General features: G+C 39.5%; 1 protein-coding gene across 5 annotated transcripts in view; it reads left to right on the top strand.

The window, feature by feature from the left end:
- The window catches only part of ZFPM1 (zinc finger protein, FOG family member 1), a 74,939-nt gene that overhangs the window by 33,149 nt on the left and 26,130 nt on the right, over positions 1-15,660 (top strand). For 3 of the 5 annotated variants that reach the window (XM_072117103.1, XM_072117104.1, XM_072117105.1), the window contains exons 2-4: positions 9,932-10,072; positions 10,371-10,478; positions 12,922-13,023. In XM_072117103.1, coding sequence (XP_071973204.1) covers positions 9,932-10,072; positions 10,371-10,478; positions 12,922-13,023 — 351 coding nt within the window. Of the gene's footprint in view, positions 1-9,931; positions 10,073-10,370; positions 10,479-12,921; positions 13,024-14,038; positions 14,119-15,660 lie in introns of those variants that run through there. The other 2 variants (XM_072117106.1, XM_072117107.1) reach the window with 2 other exon arrangements.

The following is a 15,660-nucleotide window of genomic DNA, read 5'->3' on the forward strand; positions in this document are numbered from 1 at the left end:
ATGAGGCAGTAACCAGATCACTTGGCAGATAAGGCCGGGAAGCTGTGGTTATTACCAGGTTAGGGTCCCTCGGAAGAGAATAAATCTAAAGATATAGCATTAGGCTGCATTTGGGGATTGTTTGCCCGCTCTCAATGGGATTTTATTTTAATCTGTAGAAAATATAGTTTAACGTGTATTTTCTTTTACAATTTTTTTTAATAAACGTTGCATTTTATTTCCTAAATATGTTCATTGGTTCTGCTTCATGTTAATGACTGAAATTGAATGATAAGAAAAGAATGAACATGCACCCACTGTATTAATAAAGAGGAAACAGCTCCATTACCAAAGTAAAAGTCAATTTAATTGTATTATAAAAAGCAGCATCCGATCCCTAACCCAAACTTTGCAGAGTTAAGGTTGGTTAGTAAATACAGAAGGTTTGTGGCACCTATGGTAATAAGCAGATTCTGACCTCTTTGTGCCAAAACTCAGTCTCATGTCGTCAAAATTGCTTAGCATCAAAGTTACTAAAAATATTCACATATTGAATTGTGTCAGACGTTTCTTCAACTAAAGAATTTGTAAGGTTGGGATACATTTTCAGGTTTTGTATGCAGCTTTTGTTCTGAGCTGTCTATAGTTAACCTATATAACACTTTCATCTACATTGGCCTTGTGGGGTAGTCCACGTTCATCTACTGCTCCCAAAAGAAGTAACATAACATCAATACTCAAAGCAGAGCCTAACACATGCATACAACATTTTACTAAAAAACTTTTAAAGAAGAAGCCACTTCTATAACTAATGTTTATAGGTTAGGAGAGAGACGTACCCAGTCTAAATTAAATGATTATTAGTATTTGTTGGCTTTTAGTTATTCAGTGTTTTTATTGAATGACATTACATACTGCAGATCATAGTTCATGTCCAATAGGAGATTTGTATTGGTTGATAATGATTAAAATAAATTCCACCCTGTGAATTGTATGCTTTTTGTTTCTCCACTGGTTGCCTGTCCACCTTTAAATACAATTTAAACTGATCACCATTATCATTAAAACTCTCTACTTCTCCTACCCCATCACACTATATCTACTGCCTACCTGTACTCTATAATCTTGTGAGCAGTGCCCTCCTTCCTATTGTTTTTTAAGTAACCTCTATCCACAGAATAGGGAATAAATGTCTTATTGTGGGGGTTCTGAGTTCTGGAACCCCCTGTTACCGGCAGAAGAGGGGGGCCTCATAGCTGCCCTGTATTGTTGAATTACAGCATTCGCTTGCTCAATGAACCAAGAAAGAAGTACTATAGAAGCCAATATTCTGCAATCTATACATTGCCGTTGATGCAGAAAGTAGATGTAGTACAGTTTGAGTTCCCAGTTTTTTTTTTTTTTGCCAAATCCTGTTTAATACATAAACATTTTTTTACATAATTTCTCAGGACTTTCCATCTTCTAAAACCAGCCTTGTGTTTGTAAGCACCTTTATATCTCTACATATGCTGTAACTGTCTCACACAGATGTTATATGACCTGAATATTAGATGGCTGATCGATTGTAAGCTCTTTTACCTTCCATTTATATGATTAGATTTATTTGATAAATTCCTTACTCTGTTATGTATCATTTTTGTCTGTATATGAACCTTATGATTTGTAAACCTTCACTAAATATGTTACCGCTATATAAAAATTTCATTTTGTGTTGTAAATGGCCTTATAGCCCTTATAGGAGGCTCAATAGGCAGCAACCATTGATTCTCTAAGATCATTGTTAATGTCTTTTCTTCTTTGCCTTGTGTTATCAAATGTCGGACTTCTCCAGACCAGCAAACTGTGTTACATTGAATAATAGCGAATAGTTGTACATTTCTGGCCTTAGGCCTCATGTTATTTCCTGTTCCGTGTATACAGCTGTGTTTTGGCTGTAAATACAGGGAGTTTTTTCCAGTATGAGGACGTATGGCACCATATGTGTGCCGTATGCGTATAAAATACGCTGGCCTGGCAAATCATGGATGGCTGACTATTGGACATGCTCTATGTTTTTTACGTCTAGGTCACGGTATTGTACGGTACATTGCACAATACGGCCATTAAAATGGTTGGCTGTATGTTATATGTATGTACGCCCGTTTTCATATGTTCATGTATATGAGATCTTAGTGATATTGCCCTCATTGCCCAGTAGACAGGTGTAACACTGAGGTCAGTGATGCTTCTTCACAGTCATCCACTGGAGATCAGACCCCTCTGACCTTTCTCTGCTGTCTTAGGAAGAGTGGTATATACACAGATAATACTCTCTCCCCCAGACCCTTAATTGTAAAGTGATTGATAAACATCAGACCCTTGTTCTACAAGCGGCATAGTCTTATTTAAGCTCCCCAGGGCTTGATAGGAAGCATCTGCTGGCTGGATAGTGGCTGTCCTCAGTCCAATGTGAAGATGAATTCAGGGTTATGACCTGTGGAGGGAACTGACAGTTTTTGAAGAGGACGAGGACCGAGTTAGCTTCCCCTTCGTTCCTAAGAGTTCACTACTCTCTAGGCTGCTTTTTGTCACAGTCTTAGTAGCAATTATGAGAATATTTTTTTAATTGTTTTAGTTTTGTTTACATAAGTCTGTTTTTTGTTATCATAACTGAAAAATTTACAAAAATCTTAGATGGATCAATGTTCTGTATCCTGGAGCTCAAAATCAACCATAGAATCCAAAATGTTACTTGTATAGCTTATATAGTTTAAATGGCCTTTGGGCTCATAACAATTGGATCTAGAGTGTAGCATTTTTGATAGTTGCAGACAGGAAATGCTGAGTGCATTGGGAATTTTTTCCTTGATTCTTCCTTCCTCATCTGATTCTGTACTATCTGTTTTTCTGATACATACTAGAGAATCTAAAAAAACAAAGGCAGTCCAGGAGTGTTAGCAATTTTTGTTATAAAAAATCAAACACTAAGCCTGGCCAATGGAGTAGCTTTGGCCGTGGCAGTCCAAAAGCCCCATCGACATATATCCAATGTTTTAGGTTGTTTTATCCTCCAATCAGCACAACTGCTTGTAAAAATTGGTATTGGGAAATCTACACAAAATATTATCATGAATATAAATTCTTTGATTCTTATTAGAAAAAAAAATTGTGGGAAGACAACAGTGAAACAAAAATCTATGAACAAGCATATTCACCTGTGGTAAATTCATTAAATGTTGCCTTATTTTCAATAGCAACATGAAAATTAAGTAATACAAAATATCACATATTTTCTGAAAATCTGAATTTTCAGTTATTTGCTGTTACTTCTTCTTTCCTTGTTGTCTATCATCCTCCCAACCAATCAGAATGCATACTTCCAGCCCCACAAAAAAAATCCAGAAAACGTGTTGTGGGTTCTGTGGGTTGCAAGTTCTGGGTGTGGGAATATCTCATTCAAATCTGATTAGAATCTTTAAAATCAGGGCATGCTCATGACTCATTAAAAGCCAAGGGCCTGTTTCTCCCGTGAAGAGACATGGTGGCTGCCATTATTCTTTGTTGGTGTATATTAAATATCGCTAATATAGAAGGTCACCTTGATTTTCATAGGTTATAATAAGAAACAGAAGGTAACTTATCTGTCTTAGGAGATTCGATGGCATGCAATACAGACAGCACTAGCTTCGTGGCTTGCCAATGTAATGTAGACTAGACTGATTGTCTCTTAAGCAGATTTAGTAAATACGGTCCATTGCCAGGAAAGTTGTGGGTTGAGGTTCCTAGATTATCTTTCTGTAGTAGTCATCACCCTTGAGTCATAAAGGAGGATATGGATGGTATATATGTTAAATTTGTTGTGCATTTTATGAGGCAGCTCTGCATGGGAGGATATTACAGCCACACCCCTGAGGACTCTGTGGCATTAACTGAAATGTGTGTACAGAAAGAACATATCTCACAGTGAGGCCTACAACAAAGTATCATGGGCCCCAATTATGAATGTAGTACATTTTATTTTTTGCAAAAAAACCTTTAGTGACCTGTGCAGCTCCCCACAGGGCACCTAAGTGTTAAGTGGCAGCGCATGTGTGCAGTGCAGGAGGGATACAGTAGATATCTGTGCAGAAAGTGGTAGTGCACTGCTGTCCGTCTCCCATGATCTCCAGGCTGGTGGGAAAGTTGGGATGTGTTACTATTTTCTGTTATCGGCTTTCCTTATCGGCCTGCTCTTGTCTGCATGCCTGAGTTCTGATACGGCATTGGTCTTTCACTTGCCAGCCTGAAATTCTTTCTCTTTAAACCACTTTTTTTTTTTAATTTAGTGGATAAACGAGGAGCGTTTTAGAAACGGTTTATTATTTCACTGTTGAAAGAAGTTAATGCGACCTTTAATTTGGGTGAAGCTCTCAGACAATTGCTTGAAATCCTTTTCTCCTTTGAACCGTAGCTTCCCCCCATCCTTTGTTTCGATTGTCTCCTGTACCCTGTCCTAACCTCCCACCATTCTTTACTTGTTCTGATTAAAGTTTTCCGCCATTGAAGTTTAACTCTGCAATATCCAACCATCCGGGTGATCGCCATTACAAGGATTGGCTCCCATCTTTTTCAGATTCTTGAAAAGCAAATCTGTCAATTTCTGCAGTCATACACATAACAATGTCTAAGCAATACTTGGAATACAGCCCGTTCAGTAGTCCAGCTTTTGCAGCTGAAGCAGAGTTGGAGAGCTAATAAAAGATGGGACATCATGCCCCTTTTTTCCCTCCTCGTATATAATATGGACGATGGATCCAAAGCACTATTCTACATAAACTAACTTCTCTGTGGAAAAGTAGGTCAATCCAGCAACCAGGCAAAAAATATATTAAATCATAAGTATAAAACTTAGTTTTTATTTCATCCTTTTAAAAAGTAGGTTAAAAAGGTACCATGGTAATGACAGAAACTGACGCGTTTCGAACTAAATGCTGTTCTTAATCATATGATTAAGAACAGCATTTAGTTCGAAACGCGTCAGTTTCTGTCATTACCATGGTACCTTTTTAACCTACTTTTTAAAAGGATGAAATAAAAACTAAGTTTTATACTTATGATTTAATATATTTTTTGCCTGGTTGCTGGATTGACCTACTTTTCCCCTGAATATGCACTGAATCGGCTCAGTTTGTCCGAGCACCGGCTCTCAACACGTGGCTACAAGAAATGGGTGAGCTGAAAAAAACTTTTTTTCTTTTTGTCTAACTTCTCTGTGAAAGCCTGCATCTATAGGGCATGCTGGCAGATGCCGTCTAATAATAGCTAATCACATACGCTGTACAGCGAGGAGTACTGTAGGATGCTGATGGGATTTAGGGATAAATTATATCTCAATCCACTGAGTGAGCAGTAGAGAGCTGAAAGTGCTTGGCATTACCAACCTGACAAGAGGATAATTTGACCTGATCAGATGACTGCTGCGGCTCCTTGCTCATTTGTTCAGCAGAATATACACTTGTCTTCATGTTTTTATTGAGCTGGCTTCCTTCTCTATAAACTTCCTTTCGTTTAGTACAACTATGCTGTAACACAGAAATTGTAATATGTACAACTATAGCTTAATCTGGAAGAATGTTCAGAGCTTCAGATGCCACCAAAGATGATGAATAACTTGTATGCTCTATCGTGGAGAATAGGTGTTTACATTATAAACATTAATATAAAAAGTTTATTCTAAGACTACATGTACATTTACCCGAAGAGCGCATAGAGCAGCACAGGGCAGCCGATGTAACATGGGGAAACATAGGACATGTCTTATATTTCGCCGATCACGGTCACGATCACGCGTGCTGAGAGAATGAGTGTTCACTGCACCTTGACCGGGCGCCATTGACGTTAATGGGGACCAATATGCGCCCACAAATGGTGCAGCCGCATTTCGGTCCCCATTAAGCTTGTGTATTATGGATGAATTGGAGAATAATAATGGGTTGTTTGCCACAATAAAACTATAGATTGGGAAATAATAATTTAAAAGCAACATGACCCTTATTCTACGTTTAGATTCGGCTCAATATAACGAGAGGGTTAAACTTATTTTCTTCCTCATGTAAGTTTTACATCTTCCACTCTTGTGAATGCATGGCAGTAAAGTTGATTTTGGAAAATCATAAATAATGCTTGTGCATTTTAAAGTGAAGATAAAATGTTTAATGTGTTAATTGTATCACATTTAATTCCTGGCATGTCGTCACTGTGACAAGTCTGTGGAGGGAGCACATATTCCCCCCCCCCTCCTTCAGTAGAATATAATAATAATAGCAAGAGATTTTGTGTAATGGCTTGCGATTTCCCCCTTCCCCCCCTTCTCTACATTTCAGTGACCGGCCGAGTAATTCCATTTTTAAACCATGAAAAAGGACGCTGATGAAATTCCACTATCAGCGACAAACCAATATGCAAAATATCTCTCTGCAAATCAAATGGCTATTATGTGCTCATTCCCTTCCCAGCGCATTTGCTTAATGAAGAATAGACAGATCAGTCTGTCGGAGGATGCCTGCGAGAGGTGATAAGTGCCAGCTATCCCAGGAAGTGAGCATAGACAGGCATTTCTCTCCACTCCTTCCCCCACTGCCACCACATGCCTTGGCAACTTGTTTCTTGTTGCCAGCCTTGGTGGCTTTGAGCCCAGTTGTCGATAATGGAAAAAATGGGCACAAACTTTCCAGTGGTTCAGGTACGTAGAACCAGAAGAAGGGAGAAAGGATTGCTTTCCTATGTATAACCTATAAAGGCGTACAAAATATTCCCAAGATATTAAGGTTTTGCCAAGGTCTTGCCTGGAGTAGGCACATGGCATATCTGTCTAGATATCAGGATTGCTCTGTTCTGCATTGCTATACTGAGCCCACAGTCAGTGGTAATGAAGGCTGCAATCGCTCAAGTCTTGTATAAGCGTTAACATCAGATTCCGGTATTAATGTCCCAATAATCACAACATGCAGGGAATATAGTGGCTAAACGAACATTCATAGGTATCACAGCTTGGCTAGTGCTCTCTCTCTCTTGATAATATTGTTATTTTCTATAGATTTCAGGATTTCCATAGCCTGGCCTCATGATTGGTTGTAATATTTCGATTCAGAACGTCAGGGCAGTTAAGACAACAGCAGGCAGAGTGAAAAGGGAACGGGATAAAATTTGGGTCAGATATCAACATTTTGCCTTTATAATCTTTTTTTTTTTTTTTTTTACGTCTGCCAGAAGACTAAATTCATTGCATTGATCTTGGGCCTGAACGGCAGGCGTTTGATCTCAGATTGTTATCGGGAGAGAATTTAAAGTTCGCTGAAAAGATTCTTTGTTCCCTAACCGGGGCTCTTCCATTAGCCTCTGAGGGCACTTTTCATGCACGCTGTTTTATGGGAGGAATCTAGACAGGGTGTGAAAATATTGCTTTTATAGATTGTTAATTAACCCATTGCTGTATAGAAAGTCTGCCTTTTTTTTTTTACATGTAATGGGGACAATGCAGTTGGACTGGGTACCTTAATGCTTGGAATTGGATGGTGTATTATGACGGTGCTTTGGAGGGTTCCTGATATCTGAACTTCAGAAAGTATTTGTGTAATAAACTTGGTCTTCTGCTTCCATCACAATGATGCAAAATTGAGAAATCCTTTATCAGCTGCATTATTCAAACTTTTGCATGGCACAGTATTTTATCAATGGTTGGACAATGGTCCTTGGATGGGTATGTCTAATAGACTGCATTTATAATACACATATATTCATATTGTATTCCTTGGGGCTGCTTCATCCATTGTGCTTGAGAGAACTTACAGGTAGTCATTAGGAATGAAGTCGGTGGTTCTAGAATGGTCATAGATAACAGACAAAATATTACAAAGTGCTGTAAAATATTAGGACATGTAGCCAGTGGGGTGTTGGGGAGCATTGGTGTCCATCAATCTATAGTTTCAGTGATTTATGAAATGGAAAACACTAGTATGAACCTTTGTGGAAATAACTCCCGTTCTAGTTGTTATTAACCCCATAACTCTACATGTGTTTCCTTTCAAATACCAAGAATGTGAGTTCTCTTGGTCTTATGGTCTTATTATTGGGATGCACTAAGGTGGAACTCATTATACAGGCATTCCCCGGCTTACGTACAAGATACATCAAAGTAGAAGTCGAAACTGTAAATCTTAAAATTGTAGCTCCAGACAAATTTTTTTTTTGTCCCAGTTACAATCGGAGTTTCAACATTTTTTGCTGTAATGGGACCAAGGATTATAAATAAAGCTTCATTACAGACACCTTACAGCTGATCATTGCAGCCTGGGACTATAGTAAAGCATCCAGAGAGCTTCACCAGAGGTCACAGTGGGCAGAGGGGTCCGTCTTTAATTAGGGGTCAACTGTAAGTCAGGTATTTATGTACTATGGCTTTCTAGCTCTTTACAGCCTCTCCACCGAGTACCAGTGCCGCTTAACTCCATGGCCAACCACGTGACCAGACAGCCAGGGGTTAACTTTATCATACACCCAGGAGCCGTGTAGCCGTGAACGAAGAAATTAGCTTAACGATGTTACATTTACAAGAGAAGAAAAGTGATTTGTTAGCTGCTGATTGTTTCTCAGCATTATCAGTGCAGACTTTAATTGTGCTGGAACTGAAATTAGCAGAATTAGAAAAATTGCCTGTGCAGGGTCTGGCAGTGGCTTTCTCCACGCTCATTGTTGTGCGCTATGTATAGATTATGGAGCCTTTGTTCTCTCTGCGTAAATATACATGCCTGCAGTCAGGGAGCCTCTGTGGTCTGAACGCAGGATGAGAACACTTTCCACTTGAACACCAACTTGTGTGGCTGTCTTCAAGGAATATTTGGGTCATGATCTAAAGACCAGTCGATCAGTGTCATGGAATGGAGATGAGCAGAATCATCCAGTCCAACCTATTGAATACATTCAGTATTGCAAACCTCAAATGGGTTTACAAATTGGACAGATCAGTTAATTCTCAGATTGCGTTCACAAGTGGCGTTCGTCATTTGCATCTAAAACGCATGAGACAGAACACCACGAGTGATTGTACCCTCAGACCTTGGAAAATGTACCTGCTATTGGCTTATGGAGTAGTTAATATTTTAGTAGACATTTCTCTATGAGGTTGGGATCAGGATATATGGCCCATATTCCTTGATTATAATTTACATTGTAAGTAATATGCAAAGTTTTCTATAGGAAGCTGAGTAAATTCAGGAAAGACCTATCTGGCCATTAAGCCACTGTTCTGCCCATGTGTTATTAGGATACCATCCTTAAAGCAAGTCTTGTCTTGTACCTTGGGATTCTTATAGCCAAAGTCCTGTACCTTGGGATTCTTATAGCTGAAGTCTTGTACCTTGCGATCCTTATAGCTGAAGTCTTGTACCTTGCGATCCTTATAGCTGAAGTCTTGTACCTTGCGATCCTTATAGCTCATGTCTTGTACCTTGCGATCCTTATAGCTCAAGTCTTGTACCTTGCGATCCTTATAGCTCAAGTCTTGTACCTTGCGATCCTTATAGCTCAAGTCTTGTACCTTGCGATCCTTATAGCTCAAGTCTTGTACCTTGCGATCCTTATAGCTCAAGTCTTGTACCTTGCGATCCTTATAGTTGCAGCCCTGTACCTTGCGATCCTTAAAGTTGCAGCCCTGTACCTTGCGATCCTTAAAGTTGCAGCCCTGTACCTTGCGATCCTTAAAGTTGCAGCCCTGTACCTTGCGATCCTTAAAGTTGCAGCCCTGTACCTTGCGATCCTTAAAGTTGCAGCCCTGTACCTTGGGATCCTTAAAGTTGCAGCCCTGTGCCTTGGGAACCTCATAGCTGCTACCCAGTTTGGTATTGAATATGATAATATTCAATCCTGTATCACATTCAGGAGTGATACGTTACAGGTCAATGTATTATTAACAATAATATTTTTTTTCCTGAAGGTTCTCTTGGCGATATGGAAGAGACAGATGAGAACTTACAAGCAGAGTCTGCCCTTTCTGAAAAAGAAGGAACCACCTCAGACCCAGAAGAATCAGCAGATTGTGGCTCTTCCAGTGCATCATACAGTGATGGTGGAGAAGGTGAGTCTTGGTAATGTTTAATTAAACATCATATTAATAAGAACCTCTTCCATAACTGTAAGGGAAGTGGCAATGCAGTTAATACATTGCGGCAAATGTATATGTTTATTACAGCATAAAAAATAGATACAGGACTGACCAACAGCATTCAACGTAACAGAATATGTAATAATATAAGTGTAATACTGGTAATTCTACATCTCAGGTGTTATGTTTGTTGACCACTGACATAGTGTTAGGATATTCTTTCTTATTGCTGAATTTAAAGTCTCTCCCCCCCCTATAATATTCCCATCAGAACAATGTAGTCCAGTGCTGCGGTCCGAGGACAAAGAGATAGAAGAACCAGACGCTATGCTCAACATGTGTGAACTTACCAATGAGCCTTCCCCTTCAAGTATCCCAGGTAACTAAAGTAGATTGCAAGCTCTTGTTGATACTACTTACATATTTGTTTCACGTTTGATATTTTGCTAAAATGTGTGGTACTGGAAGAACTCTTTTTAGTAAGACACTTTATATTAGAAAATGTAGCCAACAAAAAAAGCCTCTCATCCCCGTTGATTTGACACATTGGGCCATGTGATGAGCCACAAGAGAGAATTGGAAATATGGAGGATTATTAATAGCACATTGGGCTGTGTAGATGGGGATGTCCAGCCAATTATCAGCTCAGAGGGATCATTGTCATAGTAATCTTTCTTCCAACATTCACTGTTAATTGTCTATCTGCACTTTCTTTAATCAGCTTTTGCTTTAAGGGTCCTTACACAATTTCCTTTATATGTTTGAGTACTGATGTGTAGTATATAGATGTGTATAGATTATGCAGGTCAAATCTTTACTAGTGTAAGGGAATTGTTAATAGCTCATACGATGGCACCTGTCTGGTTCTACAGCTAAAATATGACCAAATCCATACAATGTTGCACATTCTCATATATAATAGTTATCAGGCTAAAGGAATTTGACTCTCTTTGCTTGAGGTTACTTGGAGAGTTTTATGTAGATGGCATGCTGTCTTACAGAGAGACTCTTCCATCCTGGAATCTTTTCCATTAATGAAAAGCTGAAAAATAGGTAGCCATTAAGGTAAGGCACATGGTTGCTTTGCAGTGGGAGTGAGGCTGCTGCTCCCTGGAAAATGAGTCGGGGTGCGGTCTTAATTCCCATTGATCTGATGGTAATTAATAATTCTGACGTCAGCTTTTATGGGTATTATCGATCTCAACTGTTGTGGTTATCGTTGCAGGACAATATGCAAACATGCACTTTGTGCGGTAATCAGCAGGACTGTCATATGCAGATAGCCTTATCATGCCATCTTTAACTGCTGTTAATGGGGAGAAATATTATCAGCACAGTTGCTAGGAATAGGCAGAGTGAAAAGCCCAGGCCCTGTTTTTTTTTTTTTGTTAACCTCTGTGTGTCCGTGGAGCTTGATGGGAAGGTTGATAGCTGTCGATCAGATTGTAATGGTGTTCACAATATTTATACTCAAATTTTGTCAATTAACATTATTACTTAATACATATTATATGGATACAATTATTGGGCTATAGATCCCATTCGTTAAATTCAGTTGTTTCCTTCATAGCAATGTAAATGTGTTCTATCAAATTGCCATTGAAATCAAAATTGGGTTTGGTGAATGCCAGAAGAATGTTGCTCATCTGACTACATTGTGCCAACTTTAAAGTTTGGTGGAGGAAAAATAATGTCTGGGGTTGTTTTTGAGGGGTTGGCCTAGGCCCCATTACTTTCCGAGAAGGAAAGGCTTAATTCTTCAACATACTAAGAAATTGTAGATTTCAGTTTGGCCGTTTTCCTATTTCGAATGACTACCCCAGTGAACAAGGCAAGGTCCATAAAGGCATGGTTGGGTGAGCCTTGGTGTCAGCTCCAACAAATACCTTTTTTGGATGAAGTAGAAAATTGAGTTTGAGGATCGTGCCTCAAAATATCCCACAGACACATCTGTAGGAAGCTGTCCTAGAAGGCATTTTAGCTGCCTTATATGGGTAATTCCATATAAATATATTTGGACATAGAATGGGATTTCATTAAAGCTCCTGTAGGTGTAATATGTAGGTGTTCCAATAGCTATCTCCTTATAGCTTGTGAATACAACCACTGAGGGCAGCATGGTGGCTTAGTGGTTAGTATTACTGCCTTACAGCGCTGGGGACCTGGGTTCAAGTCCCCCCGCCACATCTGCAAAGAGTTTGTTTGTTCTCTGTGTTTTGCGTGGGTTTCCTCCAATTTCCCCCCCACATTCCAAAAAACATACTGGTAGGTTGATTAGATTGTGAGCCCCATTGGGGACAGGGGACTGAGTAATCTGTGTGCGCTATGTAAAGGAATTATTATTATTATTAATGGTACTGTATGGAATATTAGTAATTTGTTCCATATATCCATTGCTAGAGAAAAAAAGCAAGGATTAATAGATAAAAGGCGGATATCTAATAGAAATGTAAGTGTGCTGGTAAAGTAACTGGGAGCTGTAAATCACTTGCTGTGTAGAGGGGATACTTCAGGGTCTTCTACATTTGGCTTCTAATAGCACCTTTTTTTTACAATCAGAGACCAATGTTGTCATCTTCTGTACTCAAGGAGTTCTGATGGCCCAGTCTCTAATATAGTTCCGATCCATTGAAAAGATAATGGACACTCAGACTAATATTGCTGTATCCAACTTTTATTAGTACCAGATGAGGACCCTGTGGCTCTGTACTTGGGAAGTTGTCTACCCAAGGGTCATTTATATGGTCTTGTTTCTCGAAGTGGTGATGATAAAGTGCCTGCAAAGAATTGATACAGGACTTTTGTTTTCCTTATGGTTTCAGCTGTTCAGTCTCCAGAGGGTGAAAAGATCCTGAATTACAAAGCATCAGAGTCTCCTTCCAGCATGGAAAACATTGAGGAGCCACTGAGGTGGAATGGTCCAGGTATGTATCTCTGTTTTATTATCTGGTATCTGATTAAAGAAAATTCAGCTTTTAAAGGGCTTATTTACTACTATTAGTTACCTACTGATGACTCCTACATCAATATTTAAAGCACATCCAAATGTAAAGGGACACTGTGCCTGATTTAACCCCATTAAAAGTAAATGTAGGGTATGTGATGTCCTGCCTATTTTTCTAACTTCCCATATCTGAAGATTAGTAGCTCACAGAACCACTAGTCTGTTGCTTTTGGAAAGATGGGATTCTTATCTTCAATATGAGACATAAACGTGTTTCTAGATGCTTTAGAACTGAAATTAGTGGAATCTGAAGTGACAATACATCTGCTGCCTCCAAACTTGACTCATTTTAGGTAAAATGAGAATCTTTGCTGCTCATTTTCACATGGCTTTGGAGGTGATTTTTTTTATAAGTCAATGGGTGAGATTTCACATGAAAGAGAGAATTCTAGAAAGGACCAAGTCCATTTTAGATGTATGTTGACTTCTGGTAATTTCTGTGGGACCAGCCAACCACCAACCCAACTCTCCCTGTACATCAGTCAGAAAAGGTAAGATTTGGCTGGTGGATTTAAACGCTTGATCCCTTTGTTCTTAGGTGATCAGACCATTGCCAGAACATTATGACAGTGATTGTTGCCCCTTCCTCTGCTCGTATTTAAGTTTACATGTTTATTGGGGGATTAGGAGAGATCTGCAACATTCTCACTTAATATCAGAACTTCTAGTTAGTTACAGTTCTACAAGTCTAGCCTGGGCTTCAGCCAGATATATGTTCAGAACAGCTGTGATCGTACTATCCATTCAAGCTAATACTTTGTGAAACAGAGAAGACCCATGTAATGCCTCCGTCTTCAGATTACTAGTCTTAGACTTATGTCCTCCCTCAGCCTTTGTGGGATGTGTGCACAGAAGTGACCGTGTGGGGATTCTGGTAGCGGAACTATCCATCCAGTGACAGAGCTGCACTGGAATGCTCTGGAATTCTGCAAGATAAAATAAACAGGAAGTGGAGTGTCAGATAGGAAATAGGTGGCACGTACGCAGGCAGATGAAGCCCTAACACTGATTGTAGGTAACAACTGGACAGGATGAGGATTAGGTGGTCCACAGCTACACCAGGTCACCCTGCTGTTACCTATAGCACACATGTTACAGATTTCAGTGAAAGGTCACAGGCTGTCCATAAGATCTAAGGTTGTGTCAACCATATTTGTCACCCTTTCAGCTGACAAGTTGTTCCCATATTTATGCGGCTTTTTGTTTTTTCATCCATCAGCTATGTTCTCACTGCGGCATGTAAAAATCCAACAATTTAAAGGGAACCTGTCAGCGGAAATTGACCTAATAAACCTCTACCAGTATGTTGTCCATATTATATCTCTTTCATAGCCCAGTGAGGTGGCATCATCCAGAAAATCAACTTTGAAGTGAGATGTGAATTGGTTGTATAAAGTAAAGAAGGCAGAGAGTTTAGCTCTGAAGTCAAGCTCTCCTGCCTCAGAACATACCCTCTGCTGTGATAGATGGTCTTGCATTTAGTCAGATCACTAACCGTCTCTACAGATGTCTTGTGCTTGATGTGAATCATAGCAGAGGTGATGTTCCGAGGCAGAAAGAGCTTTACTTCAGTGCTCCCATAGCTGTAACACAGCAGTCTGCATTAGGCCTAATGCCCACAGCTGTGTGCCGAAATGGGCCGCAAACAGGGAAAAGTCTTCAGTCAGGTACTGCTCACCGCACCAAGACCGTGCACAATACACCTCTATGGGGGCTGTGAGCTAGAATTTCAAATCACTGCCCTTTCTAAAGATACATAAATATAATAAACCTATTAGGCATCCCTACAACCCAGGACATTGACATGTATACCTGATTATCCCATGTGGTGAACCCAGTAACAGAAAAAAACATACAAATCACCGCTATTTCACCATTTTGCCACAGATAAAAATTGGTATAAAAAGTAATCAAAAGGTACTTTGAATCTCAAAATAGTAGCAATGAAAATATTCATTAGTCCTCAACACCTCATATACCAAAGTATGAAAAAGTTATGGATGTCAGAATATGGTAATTTTCTTTTTTAAGAGTATAAAAACGTAATAAAACTATTTTATAATTTGGTATATCTGTGATCATATTGACGTGATCATATTTCTGCAAACTAAACATTAAAATGCTTTGGGGGCTGTGGGGGTTAAAGGTGTGTTTCTGTAGATGTGTAAATTGAGTGGTGGTATCGGTTTAGTATTGGATTATGTCATCTGACGTGTCACCCTTGCCTCATACAATTGATCTGATTGGCAGGGTCATACACAGCACCCCTCTGCACCCAACTGATGACTAAACTGACACATGCAAAGTTCACAAGATTAGCTAATCGCCTGCCTTGATTAATTGCTGATGAGAGATGCTGTGTGGTAGATTTCCACTGGGGTTTCAGATACTGGAACATGTTGCAGGATTACACACCCATGTAAACGTGTCAAGTGAAAGCTACCCACAGAAACAAGCAACGCTGATTACGTTAGGTATCAATCCACATTATTATTCCCCTGGGATCTGCCTCTGACTCTCCTGGCATGCCAGTATGTCCTCGAGGCTCCAGCCCTAC

The sequence above is a fragment of the Engystomops pustulosus genome, chromosome 7 (genome assembly GCF_040894005.1).
Source record: "Engystomops pustulosus chromosome 7, aEngPut4.maternal, whole genome shotgun sequence".
Lineage (NCBI taxonomy): Eukaryota > Metazoa > Chordata > Amphibia > Anura > Leptodactylidae > Engystomops > Engystomops pustulosus.